This window comes from Xyrauchen texanus, chromosome 30 (assembly GCF_025860055.1).
Source record: "Xyrauchen texanus isolate HMW12.3.18 chromosome 30, RBS_HiC_50CHRs, whole genome shotgun sequence".
NCBI lineage: Eukaryota > Metazoa > Chordata > Actinopteri > Cypriniformes > Catostomidae > Xyrauchen > Xyrauchen texanus.
The window spans coordinates 14,417,523-14,441,103 of record NC_068305.1 but is presented as its reverse complement, the minus strand read 5'-3'; the positions used below and the strand labels follow the sequence as shown (position 1 = coordinate 14,441,103).

The 23,581-nt window shown below is 37.5% G+C and overlaps 4 protein-coding genes across 13 annotated transcripts in view; 2 read left to right on the top strand and 2 right to left on the bottom strand.

Moving 5' to 3' along the window:
* suco (SUN domain containing ossification factor) overlaps nt 1-3,837 on the bottom strand; it is an 81,586-nt gene extending 77,749 nt beyond the window's left edge. For all 7 annotated transcript variants that reach the window (XM_052098743.1, XM_052098744.1, XM_052098745.1 and 4 more), the window contains exon 1: nt 3,599-3,837. In XM_052098743.1, the coding sequence (XP_051954703.1) occupies nt 3,599-3,651 (53 nt within the window). In that variant the 5' untranslated portion in view covers nt 3,652-3,837. The remainder of the gene's footprint in view (nt 1-3,598) is intronic.
* Nucleotides 3,838-6,452: 2,615 nt separating this feature from the next.
* Nucleotides 6,453-15,065, top strand: LOC127624155 (transmembrane emp24 domain-containing protein 5-like). The gene is made up of 4 exons (XM_052098838.1): nt 6,453-6,704; nt 7,958-8,055; nt 8,157-8,337; nt 11,809-15,065. The coding sequence occupies exons 1-4, from the start codon at nt 6,537-6,539 to the stop codon at nt 12,025-12,027; spliced, it is 666 nt and encodes a 221-aa protein (XP_051954798.1). The 5' UTR covers nt 6,453-6,536; the 3' UTR covers nt 12,028-15,065.
* Nucleotides 15,066-15,448: 383 nt separating this feature from the next.
* Nucleotides 15,449-18,017, top strand: LOC127624311 (phosphatidylinositol N-acetylglucosaminyltransferase subunit C-like). 3 transcript variants are annotated; one of them, XM_052099088.1, is made up of 2 exons: nt 15,449-16,166; nt 16,758-18,017. In XM_052099088.1, the coding sequence occupies exon 2, from the start codon at nt 16,761-16,763 to the stop codon at nt 17,640-17,642; it is 882 nt and encodes a 293-aa protein (XP_051955048.1). In that variant the 5' UTR covers nt 15,449-16,166; nt 16,758-16,760; the 3' UTR covers nt 17,643-18,017. The 3 variants fall into 3 exon arrangements, with proteins under 3 accessions (XP_051955048.1, XP_051955049.1, XP_051955050.1); XM_052099089.1 differs by having other exon boundaries at nt 15,450-15,939; XM_052099090.1 differs by having other exon boundaries at nt 15,450-15,939; nt 16,640-18,017.
* A 1,065-nt stretch (nt 18,018-19,082) lies between these two features.
* Nucleotides 19,083-23,581, bottom strand: part of LOC127624041 (dynamin-3-like) — a 69,385-nt gene continuing 64,886 nt past the window's right edge. For both annotated transcript variants that reach the window (XM_052098652.1, XM_052098653.1), the window contains one exon: nt 19,083-19,453. In XM_052098652.1, coding sequence (XP_051954612.1) covers nt 19,408-19,453 — 46 coding nt within the window. In that variant the 3' untranslated portion in view covers nt 19,083-19,407. The remainder of the gene's footprint in view (nt 19,454-23,581) is intronic.

The window sequence follows — 23,581 nt, the reverse complement described above, 5'->3', positions numbered from 1 at the left end:
GTGTATACATTTCCATGTACTTTAGCTTCGGAGTGCCAAGAGCATCAAGGGTGGTTTGTAGGAAAGTTTTCAAAGTACAACACTACACGTAGATTTAACTTTCTTCCTTGCAGACACATGTGACGGAAAAACAATAATGCATTTAAAATGATTGGCCATGACAACCCTAGTGTTTGTGATCAGAAATCACCTGAGCAAAAAGTGAAATGGCAGGAGAACTTGTCTCTTGTCTGTGTGCTCTCCTGCAAAGATACATATATTCATATTCAAATATAAGAACGTGATACGCTGTTTAAATATGCCTAATCTGATTGAACTTCCATGGAAATTAATTTCACCAACTGTCAAGCACTGGCAAGAGTTGCATGTTTTCCTTTCGAGCAGCCTTCACACCAAAGGACTGATATCAAACAAAGGAATATTTCTTTGAGTTTATGTAATGCACTGAAAGCAAACACTCAGAAATTGTCCTGTGGCTATGGATACACACTGTGGCAGTTCCGAAGTAAAATGTCCAAAATAAATTTTCTCCCAAACAGATCTATCGAGATTTAGGCTCAAATCAATCCTACCTCCCTATCCAAAACCTTAAACCAAACCAATAGTGTCATTTAAAACAATATGTCCAGTCTGCATAGCCCTAAATGCTGAATGTTTTTGTCCCAATGAGTAGTAAGAAATAGGTTTATCCCCATCAGTTATATATTTAGATTTTTGAATTCTGAACTTCGACCTGTGGGACCTTTGGAAAAACACAGACTTAAAAAAAAAATGGGGGAAAAAGAAAGGTTGGCCTTTCAGACAAAATGTTGCCTCTTCTAAGCTCTACTCTATGATCCATCCCATTAAAACACACACTAAATTATTCCGAACTAATAATGGGTGCCAGTTTACAATAATGTGAGGAAGCCTTTTTATTCTTATGCAACACACCATGTTTGTTCATACTCGCATTAGGGGTGAAATGCGCAAACAGCCAAACAACCTCAATTAGTTAGACAGCTTGAGAAAAACGTTTATTCCCCTCTAGTTCACCTCTTACAGGGCTACCTTAGAACTGAAAATGAGAGCATTTTTCCAGCTCACATTTCAAGACTGTGGTTGCAAATTGCAGTGCAAAAACACAATAATACAAGCTCTATAATCAGATCTTATGAAAATGGCAGCACGTTCACAAACTAGACTATTATTAAAATCATCAATCCAACAGGCTGGTCTGGAACAGGGTGTAATCGCTTTCTTGTGTCTCATACCAGGTACTGGCACCCTGTATGCTTGCAACCCTAATCCACCACCTGTCCACTGCGGATGCCACATCAGCCTGGCTGAAATGTAGTGAGGACATATAAAAACTGTGTCACAAAGCTATTGAATATGTCATGGATATACACATTTTGGAACTTGCTATATAATATTTTGAAAATGTTTAACAAGGATCTTCTACAGGGGGTGCCGCAGGGGGACCACAAACTACTGTTTGATTCACCACAGGCACTCGTAATAATCACTCACACATGAGTGAGACAGAATCGCCGCTCCATATATGCATATTACGCAGTCCTGCGTAGGGCACCAACACCCTAGGGACACCAGAAACTTCACCGGCTGCCCTTACTCGCACATATATTCGCAGAACAAAAACAATCGCCTCGCATGTCCCTGGCGAGAGGAGTGTGTATTTTAGTCCATTCACATTCTGAACCTGCATGCCAAAACATCCTGTTGTAGTAATCCTTCCTCATATTCGTGCATCCCGTTTTATTTTGTTAAGAATTAAATGGAATGCCGAACATTGTTAAAGGGGACCGATTATGCCAAATTCACTTTTACATGGTGTTTGAACATATGTGTGTTGGCAGTGTGTACACAACCACCCTACAATGATAAAAATCCACCCAGTCCTTTTTTTTTTTATTCCCCATTAATGATAAGCACTGTCTCAGAACAAGCCGTTCGCAGATTCTGTACAAAGTGACGTCACTTTGTACAGGCCCTGCCCATGACTGTTGACGGACAATGCCGACGGACATGTTTGTTAACGTGTGTTGTTTCCTTATAGCACATAGCGAATGTTGTAAAAGCATGTGTGTGTGTTGCTCATCCATCATTGCAAAACTGCTGAAAAAAAACCCTACAACAAATAAATACATTTTTCAAATAACCATTCGGAAACTTCCAGGTTCATTCCATCTCTCCCTCATCAGTTTCTGACTCAGGTTCAAACATATAGGGCTGAACACCACTATTTTTGCTGTCAGTCATATTGCTTATGATGTCTAGTTATCCGAAGCAGAAATGTCAAAACTCCACCCTATTCTGGATATGGTGGGGGAGCACCAGCTCATTTCCATTTAAAGACTCATTTTTATTCCCACCCAAAAATTGCCATTTTCAACATGTTATAATAAATTATCTGTAGTGTATTTTAAGCTAAAACTTCACAGACACATTCTGTATATGTAACATGTCTAATATATATATATATATATATATACCAGAAAGGTGCATAGTCATTTTGTCATCATTACAACATTTTCCTCCTACAGAAATTAACACATTTTGAAACGTATGTATAAAATCAATCACTACCATGAGATGAAGACTCCAGGTATAGGCCTATCGGTACCCTTAAAGTTTTTTTTATGCATGGACAGCCTGTCTTTCTGTTTGTCTGTCTAATTTATTTATTTAATTTTTTGTAGAGGGTGTGGCACAGTGATTAAAAAAGAAAATTAAAGATAGCCCTTCATGTCAACAAGGTTGCAGACCTCTGCTATACTGAATTTAATTATTATTTCAATGGCTTTTCAATGTAAACATCGTCAAATATGTAAATAAAATAATATGGTACCACACACATTTTTTTAGGCGTAAAATACAGCACGGGTCCCTTCTCCGTCTCTCTACATACCAGGGGGTCCTTGAAATTGGTTGAAGACCCCTGTCATATAGTGAACAAACTAGGATAAGTTTGTCATGGTGGTACAGTCCAAATTAGGCTGTACCAATCCAGTCCACTGGACAGTATAGAAATAACTTTCAAGTAAATGTCAGAAAACCAAGCAGTCCCTTGTCTAAGCAGCTCAGCATACAGAGTATAAGACATATTTGACATCATCACATAACGGATCATAAAAGCTATAAAATTGCTTTGATGTGGGCAACAAATTTAAAATGATAAACCATTGAATTACAATTTACAATTACATACATACAGAAGTGGGAAGTCTACCTTCTTATTGAAATGCAAGGTGGGCTGCTTTCTTAACATTGTGTACAATAAATCCCCCAATGTACTTACACAGGGACAGCTGGTGATCTTTCAACAGGCTGACAGCACATCTCTGTGTGAAGTTTAAATGTCTAAATAAAATTCACAAACTATATAAAATAGTAGGCTCATTTGACTTTGACATTTTCAATGTCTAGAGACACAACGCATGTGAACACATCCCGTTAGCATCTAGCATAGAGCTATCATGAGCGATAGATGGTATATGATGTAGCTGTCGATGTATGAATGATTTCATTGTTCAGCTTCACAGCTAGAGATATTATAACATTACTTTAATGAATAAAAGTGATTGTTTTGACTTACCAGCACAGGAGAGTTAAATTGACGCACAGCAACAACACGCACAGATTCTTCATTATCTTCCCGCGGGGACCAACATCCTCGCTTTTTTTCTATTATCCTCTAATATTTACGACTAGCTAAAAACGTCAATAATTTACAACTGCATACAGGCAAAGGGGTGTGTTTCAAGGTACAGAACAAACACTTGGGATAGTTTTCGTGCTGAACCCCCCCGCCGGGAAGCGCCGACTGTCTGCCTTGTTCGCCTCTGCGTAAGCTCGCTGCTGTTGCTCTGGCTGCCCAGCGCTTACCGTTCCTGCGGCCCCGTCGGCAGCCAATAGGGATCGAGCATTACACTCGACCCCGCCCAGTCCTCGAGGTCTAGATGAGTTGGAAGTTTAATCGTCAGACGCGTCACCTCAATGATAAGAGGCATAAAAACAATGCCAAATCATCTATATTGGAGGAGAATAACTTGAGCATTCAAACTACTAGTTAACTTTTTAACTGACCACACTTTTCGTTGTAGACCTTAGTCTATTGGGCTAAAACAGTTAATCGACTTCATAAACATAATTTTGACAGTTAATTTGAATAAAAAGTTCATTTAGCAAAGAATGTCAATGGCTCGTGCGCCCCCAAAAGAACACTTTTGGTCTTACACCAAGAGCACATTTTAATTTATATGCTCTTGATTTGTTGTATGGCAAATATTTCAACAGAATATTATAATTTTTCTTTTGCACTTTGCACAAATTTCACAAGTTGCGCTTACTCCCTATGTAATAAACAAATTTGCTTGTGATCACTACATCATTATATCAATATATTACAAAAACCGTTTTGAAGTTCTGTTGCAAAAACTAGTCATCTGCTCTCAACTTCTGTAATTTTCAGTAGCATTCTGGAAAGTACAGTCAAAGTCACTATCAAAGCAAGTCAGTGCACTCAGCAGCCATTTTAGTGATTTTCTATGGATACAAGCCGCATAAAAGTAAAGCTACTTCCAACTCTAATGGTGATGAAAGACTGAAGTCTCCAAAACGATTGGTCAAGATTACGATCAAAGATATTTTAGATTAGCAGTTAATTCTGACAACAATGGTTTATCATAAATTGAGCTTCTTTAGCTCAGATCATGCTAAAATGTCATGCTTGTTCTCAAGTTGATAGAGCGCAACAGTGCCTGCCCACTTTTTCAGCTGTCTGGGTTCTGGAAGTATTTTTTCTATTAATTTATTTTATAGACTTTTCATAAAATACTTCATACTAAGCCATGAACCAAACCAACCCCGAGGTGAATCACAACATTGCAAACTTTGTTTTGAAGCTAAAAAGTATTTGAAAATCAGACAAAAAGCCAAATATAACTGCGTACTTATTGTTTTTCTCAAGGGCACCAACTACAATCCCATTAAGCATTGCAAATGACACAATGGAATGTAAAACGATGGAAATCTATAAAACTGTGGATTAAACTATGGGCAAACTAGATTGTGTCATTCACAGTATGTCATGGGAGTGGGTAGTCGCTTCCGGGCTTGCTTGGCGGGCTTTCTATTCTTCAGGTTTCTGATTGGTGAAGCTTTCTCTGCCGGTGTTATGATAAATTGTCCGCCCAGTAAATCGAGTCCCCATGGGAGTAACCGATTGTAATGCCTGAACAAAACATAGTGTTATCATGATAGGAAGTCTAGGTTAACTGTAAAACACAAACACCACATCTTTAATTTCATAATCTATAAATTCAGTTACATACTATTATGTGTAACTTATTGTTTAAAAGTCATTAAATGTCATATTTACAAAGTTATATCAACATACATCATAAAACTATTTTAAAGGATTTCTACTCAGAGGGAGACACGATTTTCAGGGGGGACTCGATTTCTCATGACACCGGACCACAAGAATTGTAGTTGTTCATCAGAAACTCCTTATTCACGCTAGCAGCATCTTTGATTTTAATGGGATTTACAACAAGGCTGTGAGGGATAGACAGTCTCTTCAACGGGCTGTACTGCAGTTTAAAGTGTTTCTAGGTTGGACAAAACAAAATCTGTTCAGGATCTTTCAGTATACAAAGACCTCCAGACAACAAGTGTTGTAGAAAATCAGATGTGATCTAGGAGAACTTTACAGCTTCATACCATTCATGTCATTGAAGAGATGGCTAGTCTATACTACACAGCCTCATTGTCATTCCCATTAAAAAACAAAGATGCCGTTAGCATGAACAAAGTCTATTAAACATGATTTTTAAACAATTAAGTTTAAATAATGTGAACTGATGGCTTCAACCGAAGCATATGCCATCGATAAACAACCTCAGAGCTCACGGTAGTCCAGTCTTTAAAGCTTTGTAAGTAATCAATAAAAATCAATTGGCTATGGAAAAATTTATCCAAATTTTACTTCCGGAACCCGACTGTACCGCTCTATTGACAGGCGATGTCTGTATCTGAAAGGTGATTGTTTTTTTAACCTGTATGGTCATTTCTACGTCCGCCATTTTGGGCGTTCCAGTTTCACCCGTTCATTTTAATACAAGTGGTCCATCTTAGTCAAAACAGTCTTTGGTCAAGTAAAGCGCAGAACTAGACGATGCGTTTAAAAACGACATATCCCACAGTGCAGCATTTTAGGACTTCGCTTAACACGCCAGTGAATGTTTTACGTGTTTACATGTTTAATGCACTCACGTAAAATAGCTCTGTCCATTAATGTAAAATAAATATCATTAAATCATCTCTACAAAACAGGCTGCGCCTTTGGAAATCTATAAAACTATGGATTAAACTATGGGCTGCGCCTGTGTTCACAGTTTAGTAATGATTAATAACCTCTCTGAAGTTTATGAGGCGGGGTCCTCAAGTTACCACATTCCCAACTCGTTTGGTGAGCTGTCCCAAACAGCTGCTGAAGTTGACAGAAGCGGAGCTTTTAGAGTTGGTTGAGCATGGAGGTGTTGACAGTTTGTGTGGCGTTTTTATCCTTGTTTGTGTCATTGATCAGCGCTTTCTCTCAGTCTCTGGACAGTGACTTTACTTTCACTCTACCGGCTGGACGCAAAGAGTGTTTCTTCCAGAACATGAAGAAAGACGCTTCACTAGAGATCGAGTATCAGGTACATTCATCCTGTTACGCTACACTTTAATTGATATAGCTGTAACATCTTGTAACAGCAGTATCCTCTACCTGAGTCTACCTGTTACCATGCCAATCGTGTAACGCAAGTAGATTAGGGATTGACCTTTCATTATACATTAGTCCACTCTGATTAATTTCAAGAATTTAAGTATAAATGTATAGATAAAAGTTTGTAAAGGAGTAGTTCAGCCAAAAATGAAACTTCTCTCATCATTACGGTGTATGACTTTCTTCTGCAGAACACAAATTAAGATTTTGAGATAAATATCTCTGCTTTTTATACCTGTACAATTGCAAGTGAATGGTGACAACATTTTGAAGCTTCAAAAAGCACATAAAGGCAGCATAAAAGTTATCCACAAGACTCCAGTGGATTAATCCATGTCTTGTGATGCGATCCAGTCGGTTTTGGGTGAGAACAGACCAAAATATAATTCCTTTTTCACTATAAATCTTGACATCAGCAGTCTCCTCTGCGATCTCGAATACATTTTCTAGCACCATCTAGTGATCCGTGCATAGATCAATCACTAGGAACTGTAATCAAGCTTAACATCCTGAGTTATAGTTTGGCCTGTTCTCACCTAAAACTGAGTAGATTTCTTCAGAAGACATGGATTAAATCACTGAAGTCACATGTGTTACTTCTATGCTGCTTTTATGTGCTCTTTGGAGCTTCAAAGATTTGGTAACCATTCAATTGCATTGTATGGACCTGCAGAGCTGAGATATTCTTCTAAAAATCTGCAGAAGACAGAAAGTCACACATTTGGGATGACATGAGGGTGAGAAAATGATGAGCGCGTTTTCTGGGCTTTTTGGGTGAACTGTCACTTTAAGATCATGGGAAACATAATATCAGACAAATGTGTCTAAATTCTTGACTTGCGTGAAACATCTGCCTACTGGACATCTGATTGTGCTGGTTGCAAAACAAACTGCAATGCCATTACTCTGTGAAACGACAGGTGATTTAATGCAGTGTATTGCATTGTGAAAATTAGACTTGTGACACAATACAGAAGTTGAAGAAGTTGTTACACAATGGAGCTAAAGGTCATTTTTGGATTTGGAAAGAACAAAAAGGGCTGCAATTCTTCAGAGTTGCATATTAATTCTGTAACTCATCCAAACTAAACTGCAACCTTCATGACTTGAGCATGAGGGCCGAATCCTTCTGTTGACTCATCATTAATGATAATGCATGTCTTTGTGTCTGTTTTCCAAAAGGTTTTAGATGGAGGGGGTCTAGATGTGGACTTCTACTTGCATTCACCCATTGGCCACATTCAGGTCTTTGACCACAAAAAGTCTGATGGGGTTCACACGTATGTTTCACCTGCAGACACATTGTAGTCTTGCACACAGATGATAATGCAAGCTTTTTAACAGTGCCTGCCTTTCTTTTTATGTGGCCTGTTTACTTTAGAGTGGAAACAGAGGAGGGAGACTACATGTTCTGTTTTGATAACACATTCAGTACCATTTCTGAGAAAATTATCTTCTTTGAGCTGATTTTGGACAATGTGGATGATGGCGAGGAATCAGAGGACTGGAAGACATATGTGCAGGGAGCTGATATTCTGGATATGAAACTAGAGGACATCATGGTAAGAATGGTCATGTGCTTGTGAATGATACACACCAAAGACAGTGTAATTGTCATATAAATCATCATATTTCTTAAGGTGTGCTTTTTTCTGCCTGTGAGCTTCATACACCATAAAAAGTAATTTTTACATATTTAACTTGAAATATATAAATCAAATCAAATAGGGATATGTGTTTTCCTTTTAAGGTTTTAAAAACTTGTGAATGACTTGAAAAATAATTGTGACAAGGAGGAGGGCAGGGCCGGGCCGGGCCTTGAGTCCTCACTCTAATCAGCCAAGGAGAGGGAAAAGGTAGAGCCGGATGCGGCAGTTAGAGAGAGAGAGAGAGAGAGAGAGAGAGAGCAACACGCAGCTGCTGCATCCGGCTCCACCTTATCCCTCTCCTCGGCAGATTAGTCCGATTGGGGGCTGGCCGTGCGGACTCAAGGCCAGCCCCGAATTATTTAAATAATTCAAATATGTCTCTTTTTGGCCATCTTTAGTTTTGGTCAATTTTACATTTACACAGTTGTTTTTTAACTTATCTATTTTACATTTTTATATATATATATATATATATATATATATATATATATATATATATATATATATATATATATCATTTGTATATATATTTTATTATATTTTATTATATTATGCAATAGTAAAATATTTCTGTCCTAATTTCTTCACTCTCACACGTGATTTTAATGCTTCGATTAAACCCACAGAGCTCTTAGTTGTCATGAAGCAAATCCTTAGAGATTACGTTTCATCATTTCATCACTCCGCACAGAAATAGAGTAAGTGTGCGTCTCCTCCTCTGTGTCATTGCGTGTATGAACCAGGAACATTTGCCATTACACAATAGTTTAAAGTGAAACCGGAGCGCTTTGCATTCACGATCACAGTTTATACTTGTTCGTTAATATTTTTGCAGGGGTTTGATCTCGTTAAGGTTGATGTTCAAACCTTGTTTGCTTGCGTGGCTGTCTGCTGTAATAAATTATATCCCCATTAAAATACGATATATAATAAAACAAGATTTAATTAATGGTATATTTTGTTTATGTAAATAACAACATTCAATAAATTTATCTAAAATCAACAATGGGTGATAAATAAATACTAATAAAACAGGTTGGAAAAATAGACATTTACTTATTTTATATATTACGAATGTTAGCCTCAGTCACCATTCACTTTCATGGTATATACAAAAGGCAAACTTTTTGCCTGATATAAGTTGTGTTCGTGGGTTAAAACAACATTAGGGTGAGTAAAAGATGATCGAATTTTCATTTTTGCATGAACTATCATCCCTTTAAACTTTTAACATCTGCAAAACTGTCAAGGTTCCTCTGGTCGTGGACAACCTGGAAATATTAGAGAATTCGAAAATTGTGATTTCCAGGTCAGGGAAATGTATTAAAGAAAAATAAAAATTAACATAAATTAATAAAACTATGTAAAGTCATGGAAGTTTCAATAGATTAACGTTTAAAAAGTGTGGCTCTTTGAGATGTGGATAAGCAAGAATTGACCTGCTGGATGTTATTCAATCAATGATCTCCTCACTGTCATTGCAAACATTCTTGGCATGCAGTTCAAACTTGGCTAAAATGCCATTTTAAAAGGTACATGATTGCAGGTGAAGTTAGCATTTGTGGTGACATTTGTTTGAACCAAAGCAATGTAGGTGAAGAGATAAGGCATGTCAACATGCATTGCAATGCAGCACAGGTGGTGTCAGTGTGACCCTGTCTGCTTGTGTAATGGTGCACTAGTAAAGGAGAGGGGAACACTTGTCAATTTGAACAAGCACAAAATACTTGTTCTTTATATAAACGGATTCATTATTAAAGCTGAGGTGTGTAATTCCTGCATTACCAAAACAATGATTCTTGAGATAAGAGACAAAGCATGTTTAAAATCTTATTAATTTTTTTAAATACTAAATTCATTAGAAAAAGATATATTTGTTGACAAAGTTTACAGCTAACGAACCATGTAAGGGAACAGGTTATTATAAAATGCTTTTGTTTTCTTAACATGTTCATTTATTCACTTCATAACTTACATCTCAATTTAATTTGTGTCAACTCCGTCAGACGCACAAAAAGCATGCTATTTTAATTTGTAATTTAATTAAATAAATATATAATCTGCAAGTGATGTGCGCTTCAAAATGAATGTGTGAAGCTGGGCGCTGATACACTAAAAAACATCACACCATGATCATCACGTGCACTCTTCTGTGTGTGAGATGACAACAAACAATGTGAGCAGAGCACTCTGAAGTGTGCAGCACATACAGACTATGTTGAGTTAAATCACAGATCTACAGGGATTAGTCACACTAGACTGTGCAGCAAACTGCTTATCTGGAGGTGAGAAACTACAGTTGAAAACACACAGAAATAGCAAAATACAACCTTAATTTAAATGGATGTGTGTTTTTGCTTAAATATTTAACTTTTTGGGCACATAAAATGTCCTGAAAATTGTGCTTTGAAAAGAGTGGGAACCCTGATTAGTTGTACAAACTGAGTTCTGCTGCCAACTCATACATTATACTATTGGTTGAGCCAGTGTTTTTTATCATGCTGGTCTGGACAGGACACTAAAATGAAAAAGGGAGCAATGTTTTGATAGCACCATAGTGTTACACTTTGAGGTGTAATCAACCTGCAAATGTTTTACTTGTAGTTGACTCTGCATATTAAGGATTTAGGCATGGGTTTGGATGTGGCCCTTGTGGGGGGTTAGCATGAGGTGGTGGCGGCTGTGTACAAAGCACCACCAACTTAGAGGTTACTGCCAAACCAAACAACTTCCTTGCTGAACGTGGGGAATTAGCCTGTCAAAGTTCACCAAACTTGAACTCCACACGAAATCCGCTGGAGGAGTTCTTCGCCACTGGAAGTCATGCAAAATTCAAAATCACGTTGATTCCCATTAAGATGACTATATTTCGCTGTACAAAATTATATGTGACCGTGCTTTTAAGAATTATTTGCATTCAATAAATACATTTGAAAAACTATCAGCCAATTAATCAGTTTTCTGACTTCCATCAGCTGAGTTATTGGTATCTGCAAAATCCAATTTAATCTGACCTCTAGACTTTAAAGCTTTTCCCTATTTGGGGAAACAAGAGGAAGTTTTTAGATTGAAATCACATCTGTGCAGGAAGTCATGTGGTCCTAGTGGGCCAAGGCATTGCTGTTCCCTTTGTCCACCAAGACATTGTTAATCAAATCCCTTTTTATCACAATTTGATCAACTTTGTCTTAGATATTTGTGTAGCACACGTACATGTGTAGGTATTTGGTCCATGTTCTTTTACTCCTGAAGACATAATAAGGTTTTTTAAAGGATTTAATTGTCTCTGTCTCCCTTACATCACTTTATTTCTGAAACACAAATACGTTCTCTCTGTGTAGGAACTGATGCAAGTTTTACATTCTGAGCGTCTCCTTTTTGTAGGACACCATCAACAGTGTGAAAGCTCGTTTGGGCAAGAGTCTCCAGATCCAAACAGTACTGAGGGCCTTTGAGGCACGTGACCGCAACCTGCAAGAAAGCAACTACGATCGGGTCAACATGTGGTCTTGTACAAACCTTGTCATCATGGTGATCGTATCCGGGCTTCAGGTCTACTTGCTGCGCAGCCTTTTCGAAGACAAGCGGAAAGCGCGCACATAGCCTCACCCACTGCAAGACAAAAACACACACGTAAACCTCTCTATTTCTCTGTCAAACTCCCTTAACTGAGTTCCTCCCATCAAAGTGTCCTTGAGCTGATGATAGGAGGAATCTCTCTCCTCCTTCCGCTCCTTTTATCCATCTTGCCTTGTTGTGATGAAGACAGTCATTTTCTACTCTTCACAAGTCAGGAACTCTGGTGCCGATAAAATGAGTGATTCAAGTGGATCTCTAAGCTGCTGCTGCACTCTTCCAGGCACTGATGAGGATATACTGATATGCAGCATGTATCGTATTGTACAAGGCTTAATATTTTAATATTGCACAGATGTGAAGTGTTTGTGAGAAGTAGTGATGTCTGATTAAAATATGAAATGTATTGAATGCATTTTTTTGTACGTTAACCACACACTATGCCCAATTTCTGATTGTTACCCTGTCTGTCACTGATAAATATAGGGCAAGCCACACCAAATACGTACCTACATTGCTATGAATTTGTCATGTGAACTTTTCTTTTAAAAAAAGAATGGCCAACTTAACACGGCCATTCTTAGAAGTCCCGGTCAGTGCCATCCTCTCGCACACAGGCAAGAGTTACTGGCCAGCAGAGCTGAGATTGGGCCAGGCAGAATGTGGAGTAAGGAAAAGGCCTCTGAGCTCTATAAATCACTGGAGGCCTTAGCAACTGAATACATACAGCAGCAGCAGCTCAATCCCTCATCTTTCAGTGACAGCAGGGTTTTCTTACAGCAGCCGGGCAGGGGGCAGCCTGATAGACATTTGCATTGGCTTCAGTGTGGGGTTAAAGGAATATTCTGGATTCAATACAAGTTAATCTCAATTGAAAGCATTTGTAGCATAATGTTGATTACCACAAAAATTCATTTCAACTGGTTCCTCCTTTTCTTTAAAATAAGCACAAATCGAGGTTACAGTAAGTTGATTTCAATGGAATGGGGACCATGTTTGGAGGGTTTAAACAGAAATGTGAAGCATATAATTTTATAAAAGTATTTACATGACTTCTTCTGTTAAAACTCATGTATTTGAGCTGTAAAATGTTTTAAATTGTCATTTTTATGGTTTGTTGACATTACATAATCATTATCTTTTTGAGTGTGAAATGTTTTTTTGGTAATCAACATTATGCCACAAATACTGTCAGTTGAGATTAACTTGTATTGAACCTGGAATATTCCTTTAAAGTTTATTCTGAGGCTGGATTCCTCTATGATTGGTGAATGTGGCTCCTGATACAGATGCACTGGTGTTCTGTGATGGCTGTGAATTTGATTAAAATGTTTTTAGTGCTTATTGCCTTGTTTCAGAGCAGGAATACTTGGGTGAACTATGCAGATTCTAAAAATCTTAATTTGTGTTCAGCAGAAAAAAGAATGTCATACACATCTGGGATGGCATCAGAGTGTATAAATGATGAGAGAATTTTCATTTTGGATGAACCTTTAAGGAACTAATATTTTGCTGTGTTGTGTTCTCTGAATGGTGACAGTCAGGCTACTTCTGTGTTCTTACTATGCCAGCCATCTTCCAGAATTATTTGGCCTTTGGGGAGCCATACACACAGGAACAATCAATTAAGATTACTGCATTGAGAGGTCTTTTGATCAAATCATCATCATTTGTGCTTTTAACTTTTTATTCTTGTTTTAGAGTAGTTGCACTGTTTTCAGTGCCAAGACCCAAAAGGTCAGGTCAAGTCAGATATTTCTCATGTGATTTTAATTCCTGGCTAAATAAAATGCCATAATTTAACACATGGATTTATGGTAAAGGAATGTTCCGGATTCAATACAAGTTAAGCTCATTCGACAGCATTTGAGGCATAATGTTGAGTACCACAAAATTAATTTTGACTCGTCCCTCCTTTTCTTTCAAATCTGGGTTACAGTGAAACACTTACAATGGAAGTGAATGGGGCCCATTCGTAAACATTAAAATACTCACTATTTCAAGAGTATAGCCATGATACGTAAACAATATACATGCTAACATGATTTCAGTGTAATAAATGTATCGTTTGCTAACCTTTACTGTGTAATATTAGCCTATATCCAATTTTACATCTTCGTTGGGATGACAACACCATAAAACCTAAAACGACTGTAAAAAGGACGATTTAAACAACTTAAATGATCAAATAATGTACACGTTTAACAGAAACGAAATGAAGTGCTTTTATAAAATTACACAGTATGCTTAACATTTCTGCATTTAAACCCTCCAAAATTTGGTTCCATTCACTTCCATTGCAAGTGCCTCACTGTGACCTTGATTTTGAAGAGAAGGGCGGGGGGAATCAACATTATGGCACAAATGCTGTAGATTGAGCTTAACTTGTATTGAACCTGGAATATTCCTTTAAATTTAGGTTTAGAGTCTATGGTTGCACTGTTCCATAGAGAGTTTCTCATTGAATTCTCATTTTAACCCATGTTGCCACCTAGTGGCTTTAACAGTGCAAACTGACATTTGCCAATTGTCAACAATTTACTCACCCTCATGTTGTTCCAAACCATATTATTATTAATGTTTTAATTTTTTGTAAGTAGAACTCAAAAAGAGATGTTAGGCCTCGTGACCATTTACTTTCATTATATATTTTTTCCCATACAGTGAATACAGTCCAATGGTGACTGAGGCTGGAGTTTTGCTTAATTTCTCCTTTTGTACTCCACAGAAAATAGTCGTGGATTTGGATCAATATGAGGATGGGAAATGAGGAAAGGATGAAAAATCCCTTTAAGACAAAAGAAAAATATGATGTAGGACTTTTATTTTTTTAACTAAAAAATGTCAAATGAGTGTCAATAATCTGTGATCATTCACAACTGTGCCATTGCTATGTTTGTCTACACAATTAAAACGAATATAACATTATTTATATTCAGTTTTCTGGACTGTGCTTTTAATTTTAGTGTAATTGTTTAATTGCGTTATATTACATCTCTTTTGACGTTTGAAAATTTTAGTAAGGAGGACATTGATATACAACCTAGTGTATTGCCTAAGATTCAAATGAGGGCATTTGAATGTGACACTTATTTGGCTCTTTTCTGACACTACACCAAAGCGCTTTACCAAAGTATGTCACGCAAGTCAGTCCACTGTCGGCCATTTTTGGAACGCTCTCGGGAGGCTATTTATAGTCATGACAGTGCGGCTCCTATCTACTTGAATGCGGGAAAGACTGAAATCCCAAAAGCGTTTGGTCAAGATTACGATCAAAGAACATATTTCAAATCAGCAATAAAATCTAACAATACTGGAATCACAAATTGTGATTATTTACCTCATAATGCGCTAAAAAAAAAAAAGGTCATTGACTGTCGACGTCTTTATCTAAAAAATGATTGGCTCTTTTACCTGTAATGCGGGACTTCCTCTCTACATCCGTTGGGCGCTTAGAGCTTCTTGGCTGGGGGTTCCAATTTCTCCCATTCATTTGAATAGAAGTGGCCCGTCTCTGATAAATATTCTCTGGCTTTACGCAGAGAACCGGGCACTCTCCTTAAACACCGCCAGTGGAATGACCGTGTTTATTCATCGAAGCTACACGTGTAGATTATGATTGAGATTAGAATTCACACGATTTTATGGCAGGAAGATTGTTAAAAAAATAATAATCCATGATCATACTTTTACATTTAGTTGTATGGCTTGAGATGACGTCGAAAGAGGGCGCTGTTCCGCCGACTCTCCAATTTATCCTCTTTTGTTTTGTGTTTTGTCACTTCCGAGATGTGTGACGGCGTTGACGTGCCAGCAGCGGGTAGAGATAAAACCTGCTAATCGGGAAGTTACTAAAATTGCTTGAAATGTAAAATATGTTTGCGCTATTAATATACACTTTTTTCTCCACACACATTATCCTCAGTTATTGCACGATTGGTAAGTTTCGAGTCTAATATCTCTAGATGATGTGAATGAGCGAGTCTGATGGACAGTTGACACTTTTCGAACCATGACGAGGCGCCTTAAAAAGGACAACAAGAACTGATATAAACAACTTTACACAAGTTTTAATAGAAGAATTAATGTTAGTGCTTTTCTAAAATTATAAACTTCAAATTTCTGTGTTTAAACCCTTCTAAAATTTGGCTCCATTCACTTCCATTGTAAGTGCCTCACTGTTACCTCGATTTTTTATGTATTATTATTATTATTATTATTATAATAAGAAAAGTAAGGATGTGTTAAAATTATGGCATTCTTTGGATTGGTAGTGTATGTATATTGTCTTATTTTACTATTAAAATGTAATGCATTTAATAATTATGTTTGTTTGTTACTGAAAAAAAACATTATTTTCAGAATTTCTTTGTATTTGGTATTTCCCTCTTTAATTGCATATACTCAAGCTGGCATGAACTTGAAGTTTGTGCAAACTGGATGATCCATGTTATGCCAGCATGATTTAAGAATGTTCAAAAGAGCATCTTGTGTGCTTTAATGGAAACAAGAGAATCTGTCAAAATTAGAGACTTTAAAAAAAAAACACATGTTTCTCATTCATTTATGTCAGCATTGCTTTGTTTAACTTGTTTTAATTGCATTAATGTGTTGTGTTTGTGCTTGTGTCTATTTCCAGATTTAAATCCCAGTCTTTCAATGTTTACTCAAGTCTTTTGGACCCCACTGTATGCCTCTTTTGTTGGGTTGTACATGTATACATCTTCTAAAGGGGTTATGCATGTCTCTTTTGACAGGTGATGGGGGCAGACAGTGGTCCAGGAGCTCCGTCAGCCGTCCCTTGGCATAAAGTGCTCTATAAGCGCCAGCTGTTCCCGGACAATTATGTGGACCGACGTTTTTTAGAGGAGCTACAGCACAACATCAGTGTCCGTCAGTACCATTACAGGGCAGTGGTGCGAGAAACAGGACTGATCGCACAGCAGGTGTCTTGCGTGGCTGTCTTTCTCACATTATGGTCTTATATGGAACAGGGAGACCTGGTGCCATCCACAGTGTTGTGGGTCTGTCTGGGCTGTGCTCTGCTGGGCTACAGACTCTATGAGATCCTGGGAAGAACTTGTGTTCGAGAGCGCACACGTCTGGCAGACCTGCAGAGCGTGACCATTTTCCTGGCTTTTACCTTCAGGTTCTCCCCTGTTTTAAAGACACTGACCGAGTCGGTTAGTACAGATACTGTATACGCAATGTCAGCTGTTATGCTCTTGGCTCATGTGGTGTCCTTCCCTTATGCCCAACCCAGTCCACCGGGCAGCCTTTCCCTCAATGCAGCCCTTTTTGGGTCTGTGTGCCTGGCGTCCCGGCTGCCCGGTGCCCTGCATACTTTCACCATGCTGAGCTGCGCTCTCCTTGTGTTTGCTCTCTGGCCCTGCCTGCTGCATCGCATGCGAGAGAAGGCGGAGTGGAGCTTCCCGTGGGCAGCAGGGCTGGTGTGCCTCGCTGGAGTCAGGGGTCTGGGTAGCCTGCGGCCTGAGGGTGCACTCCTCCTCTCCCTGGCTTTACTAACACTAAATTTAATCTGTCCACTGTTACTGGTCCACCTCCAGAGGCATAAGGACAATATTCATGGTCCATGGGACGAGGCAGAGATCAGAGAGGACCTCTCCCGCTTCCTCAGTTGAAACAGCTTAAAACTGCCTGGGCTAAAGGGCTTTAAGACAGTTTTTAACTATTTTATACGCTACTTTTAATGGAATTAAGAGGGCTATTTTTGAGAATCTTTTGCACTTTCGCTTAAACTCGGGGACAAATAAGAATGGTTGGAAAAACTGTTAAATATATGAATATCATTTTCTTTACCTTCATAAAGAAAATGAAGGCCATGTTAAGATAATGACGAAGTATTTATATATAATATATAAGTAAATAATTATCTACGAATTGTGTCCAGGTCATTACTGTATTATGGAAATAAGAATTGGAGAAAAGTGTGCTTGAATTGTCAATGTCATAAGGTTTCTATTTTTGTAAAGGAACTTGTACTGAATAGTACTTTAAGCAAAACGTAATTTCTTTATTTTGATTTTGGTTTGCATTTTAACAGTATTTATATATATATATATATATATATATATATATATATATATATATATATATATATAAAAAGTGTATTCCTGAATTGCTTGATTAAAAGTGTTTTAACAGTTTTCGATGTTTTTATAAATGCATTTATTTTATTAACTGTGTTTGAAATAAATGTTGTCTATGTTAGTATTGATTTTTTTTCTTTCAGTTGCATAATTTGTGTGCTAAATATTATGACACAAATACATTGGATTTATTTTAAATGGAGGTGATCCTGAAACCAGTTACAAGGTTTGATTTGTCCACAAGATGTCAGTCCTACCTTGACTTCTTTACTGGGCCAGATAAAAAAGCTGCTGTTAGCGTGGGCTTGTTAGGAGAGAGCTGCAGCTTGTTATTGGTATTTCTGCAGTGTTAACAATTGTTCAAGACAGCTTAACAGCGGTCAGCAAGACATCTGTCATTCTTCAATAAGCTTTGGTATGCTTTTTTAGAGTCATTTATGACTGACAAAATTAGCTTTGTAGGAACTCGCCAAACTGAAGCCTTTTGATACTGTGGCACAATGCCAAAAAAATGGGAACTTCTTATATCTACAACTTCTATATAATATTCAAGTTATTATAGTGGTATACATTTAGAAAAGTACAACCTAAGATTTACATCTGCAGAGGAAAATGGGAGTGGTACTTTACCATGCAAAACTCGCCAATGCCAAGATGTTTCACAGTTGTCTTTAGCATGTTTCTGGGGTGTTCTGAGTGGTTATTTGCTGGCCTATTTCAAAAGAGCCCATCTCCATGTCTCTGTGATATATTTGTCCCTAGATCCCTCCTTCAATGCAAGTCTATGGGATAGAGCAGGATAAGTTACAATCCAAAGTATACTTGGGGTTAGGGATTTGAACAACCCCCTAATCCTAAGTATTAACAATATTAATGGTAATACTTCCCTTAGCAAGCACCACCAATTAGATTCAATTGCAGGATTTATTCTAAAGAACAAACTATTTTTATTATTATTAAAAATGTGTTTTATTTAAGCCTGTACAACCATTGTGATTAAAACTCAGACGTACAGGTGCTCAATGCAAAACTACATACAGAATTCAACAACGGAAGCAAACCTTTCCAGCATGACATCATACGGTTCGATCTTGACAACTAAAAGCAGAATTGGTGAGCAAAAGGACAGTTGACTAAAAAAACGTGGTCTGAAACAAACAGAGTAATGATTCGAGCTGATGTTTTTCCATTGTGCCCAAGAATTTGAACTTCGAGTATCAGATTTTCTTGAAGTCTGTTTAATGAAAATTCAAGCAGATCTTGTCATTGATGATTCTTCTCTCGCAGGTGATACTGTTTAGGTCTCATTGTGCTGTTGGGTGGGCACTGCTGGTGGCTGTCTCCTGCAACAAATTAAACATAACCCAAACTTTCAGAACAGACTCCCAGAGGTCACAGCTCTGCCAATTCAGCTAATGAAAATATATCTCCCATAAACTCCACGGCTTCAGATGGTGGCCTGTGTTTACAATTGCCTTTGTATATGTTTAGTTTGATGAAAATGAAAGTTAAAATGGAGATCAAATGGAGAACGCAAATGGCCAGATCAAATCTACAGTGCTGAAAAGACCACAAAAGACTTCTTTAAGATGGTTTGGAATTTTTTTTTTTTTTTTTTTTTTTAATGATAACATTTAAAGACCTACCACGAGCTCTGAGGTTGTTATTTGATGGCATACTGTGCTTATGTTGCAGCCATCAATCCACGTTATTTCAGATTCATCATAAAAATCTTCTTTAATAGATACATTTCTGGTGAAGAACTACACTACCTACGATTCTGAGGAGAAACACTTCACCAATCAAAGAACTGCATCAAGCAAGCTCTTCAGAGCACGCCCAATCACATGGCATTGTGTGAATGATGAAATCAAGTCAGTCCTCTTACATTTTTAAAGTACTTCTACTGTATATTTGCAAATATTAAAATATTTTGCAATAAAATTTAAATATATTAAATTTATAATAAACAACTTTAAATCAATAGTTTTATATTCCTCATCATTTTTAATTCAAGCACATCATTCACAATGCTTCATGGGATTGTAGTTCTTGCCCTCATGAAAGAAGGCCAAATAAAAGATTGTAATGTTGTGATTCACCTTGTAGCTGGTTGGTTTGGTTCATGGCTTGGAATTTTATGAAAGCCCTGTGGAAAAAAATTAATGGGAAAAATACTTCCAGAACCAAGACGGCTGGAAATGTGGGTGGGCACTGGTGCGCTCTATACTAGCTTACTACTTACTACTGCACAGTATACATTGTGTACTGCAAAATGTTTTATTTTTAAATAGTTTTTGTTTAAATATTTTATGATAAATATTTTAATGAGTAGTATGCTGCATTGTTGTCACATGACCTTGACATTGCATGTTTAATTCAATGAATGCCGTCTAGTTATTATCTTGGAACAATAAATGGTTATTTTGCGTTTTTTAACCAATTATTATTATTTTAATGCAGCTGTTATTACTTCTGGTTCATTCATCACACTGGAAATAGGTCGAGTCAAGCACATTGCATTGTGGGACACAGTATTACACAAGAGTACGCTCTGTTGTATACTGCTAATTTTGGTAAATGTACTAGGTCATACGGGTATTCTGTGCATACAGAAAATGTGCTTACTGTGCACAGTATTCTAACTACTAAAGCAATGGTAAGAGTAGTGTGGTAGGATGCTATTCTGGACATAGCCAATGTTACTATCTCCGGCTGGTCGGAATGCTCAAACAAACAAAGTAATGTTTTGATAGCACCACAGAGTGGCAGTGTTTACACTTTTCAGGGAAATCAACTTACAAATTGCTTTCTCCTGTCTGCATATTAAACTAGGAAAGGAGAAAGTATTTTAACATTGAAAAAACAACAACGAACACCTTTAAATATGCCCAAAAGATATAATTTTTGAGAGCTGACAATGTTACAGTGACAGGCTACATTGTCAGTACATCTAAACTAGTGTGTGTGAGTGTGTGTGGAGAGGAATATGAGTCCAGCATTCCTGCAGAGCTGGTCCAGGAAAAATCCCTGTGGAGACGCAGGAATCTAACTCTCTAATGGAGCTGGCAGAGGGAGCAGCTCTCTGGAATGGGAAAGAGAAGAGTTTTTCCTGTGCTGTGGTGAGCGCAGGACTGTGGTTTCACAGAAAGTAAGAAAAAAGAAAGAAAGAAAGAGAACGGACAGAGACGGCAGAAAGAAAAGTAAAACAACATATGAAGAAACATGCAAGGTCTTGCATCCTGGAAATACCAGGGGTTTACTGGATAGAGAAAGAAACGGTTAAGTTAAGAGTACAAGAATGCATAAAAGAGGGCCGCTGCTTAATTGGAGGAGTAGATGAGATGCAAAAAGAACTTCCCATGATGAGAAGCTGGATGTGTCCTATCTAAACAATATTTTGGGGTATTATAGGCCAATGATGCCCAAACACGCTGTCTATGAAAGCTGCTCAAAAGATTTTGAGACAGGGTCACACTTAAGTCAACAGCAAAACTTTGAAAAGGTTAATTTGAGTTCTGTAAAAATGGAGGGAGAAAAAGAAAAGGATACATGGGTGGGAGGAGAGGGAGAGGAAAGTTGGAGAGTGGAGATGAGTGATGGTGAGAGGAAACGTAAAAAAAAGGTTAGAGGGAGAACTAGAGAAAGGGGCAACGAGTAGAAAGAGAAAGAAAAAGGGTGGAGGTCCAGTCAGACCCATTTCTGAACACAGAAAGAGAGAGGGAAAAGGGACACAAATTTAAGGTAAGGAATGAAAGAAAGAGAGAGAGAGAGACAGAGAGATCAAGATTACAAGGGAGAAAACTGAAGAGAGTGCTGAAAGAAACGGATGCCCACTTGAATTGTGAGAAAGGAAAAGATGGAGCCAGTTTGTGAATATTAATGACAGTTTGAACAGCAAGCTGACCATGACTCTCGAGTCTTGCTTTGTCTGTGGTGATATGGCTTTGATGTCGAAATGAGATGAGGAGCTAGAATAAGTGAGAAAAAGAAAAGAGAGAAAAAGAGGAAGAGATCAGAGACCATCTGACTTGAAAATGGGAAATAAAATATAAAAAAAAAAAAAAAACACACTTTCCAGAAGACCTCCGCCCATCTCAAGAGACGCCCAAGTTGATCTCACAAAAAAATGTCTGGGCACATTCCATCCAAAAAATAAAAGAGTATATTTTGTAAAAAAAAAAAAAAGATAATACTATTTTTAGATTTTTTTCTAAAAACAATCTATTTTAGATTTTTTCCATTGTGACGTTATGTTCTTTACTATTAAACACACAGAATTGTTTTCTACTTGGTGTTCAAATATAACATTCCTTGGTAGCTTTCCTGAAATTCACCTACAACATAGTTTCAAGAAAACTCCCACCATTCTCACATTAGTGGTAAACTATGACATGAAGAGTTCAGATCTCTGATTAAGCTGTTTTGAGACTAATCCTAAACATAGATCCAAGAGCTATCCTCACTCTCAGGATACAGAGGGTCTTAATAGTTGTGTTCAGTAAGAGCATCTTTCAATATTTGGAAGGATAACAGAACTAGTGGAGCATAAATTCTTTGTTGCCTGTGTTTGCCCGTAGTGCTCCAGACTTTATGCTGCCTTGTCATGTCGGAATGTTTATATATGAATCACGTCAGGGTCAATTAAAAAATCATGGCGTAAGTGAATAGATATTGATTATAATATATTGTAATTGTGAATGTTGGCTGTACAATTTAGTTTGTGCGAATTTTGTGTGCTCTTATAGAAGATTAGCAATCAAGCTTGCTAGGAAATTCTACACATTTAACCGGTTTATGAGTTGACAGGTTTGTGCGAAAAAACGACAGTACATTTCTCATCATTATTTCTGTGTCATAAAATGCATCAAGTACACCCCTAATGTGCATCATTTGCTCTGCATTTAGTTGCATTAATGCTAAAAATGTTCCTTGTTTGTCGGGAAGTAAAAAAGAAAGGAAAGATGCCTCACTGCCCAGTCAGTCAATGACAAAACAGGCACAGTTTTAAATATGAAGGCGCCTCGTAAGGATGCTGATTTTGAACAGCCTTCTAAGGCACCATAATGTAATGTCTAGTGATCTAAATTCTAGAACAAATTTAAGTGAGCTTTAGACATAACCAAGAAAATATTTACTAACTAAAATGCAATTTTTTTTAAACTGGATATTTAAACATTGAATTCTGATTTCAAACGCTCCTTCAGATTCCATGTTTATTCTTTCAACTAGAGGTACAGGAAGACTGATGAATAAGTTTTACAGATAAATCTTGCCAATAGTTGCATTTTGAAACTACTGGTTATCTGCAAAAATCTATGCCGATTTCTTTTTAAATTCATTTGTGTTCCTCTGTGGCCAGCACTGAAGGATTCTACAGTTAGAATGTCTTGACTACAGTTTAATAACGGCCTCTAGAGGTGAAATAAAATCAATCATGTAGAAATTGGCTGTATTTAAGTCTTTTATCA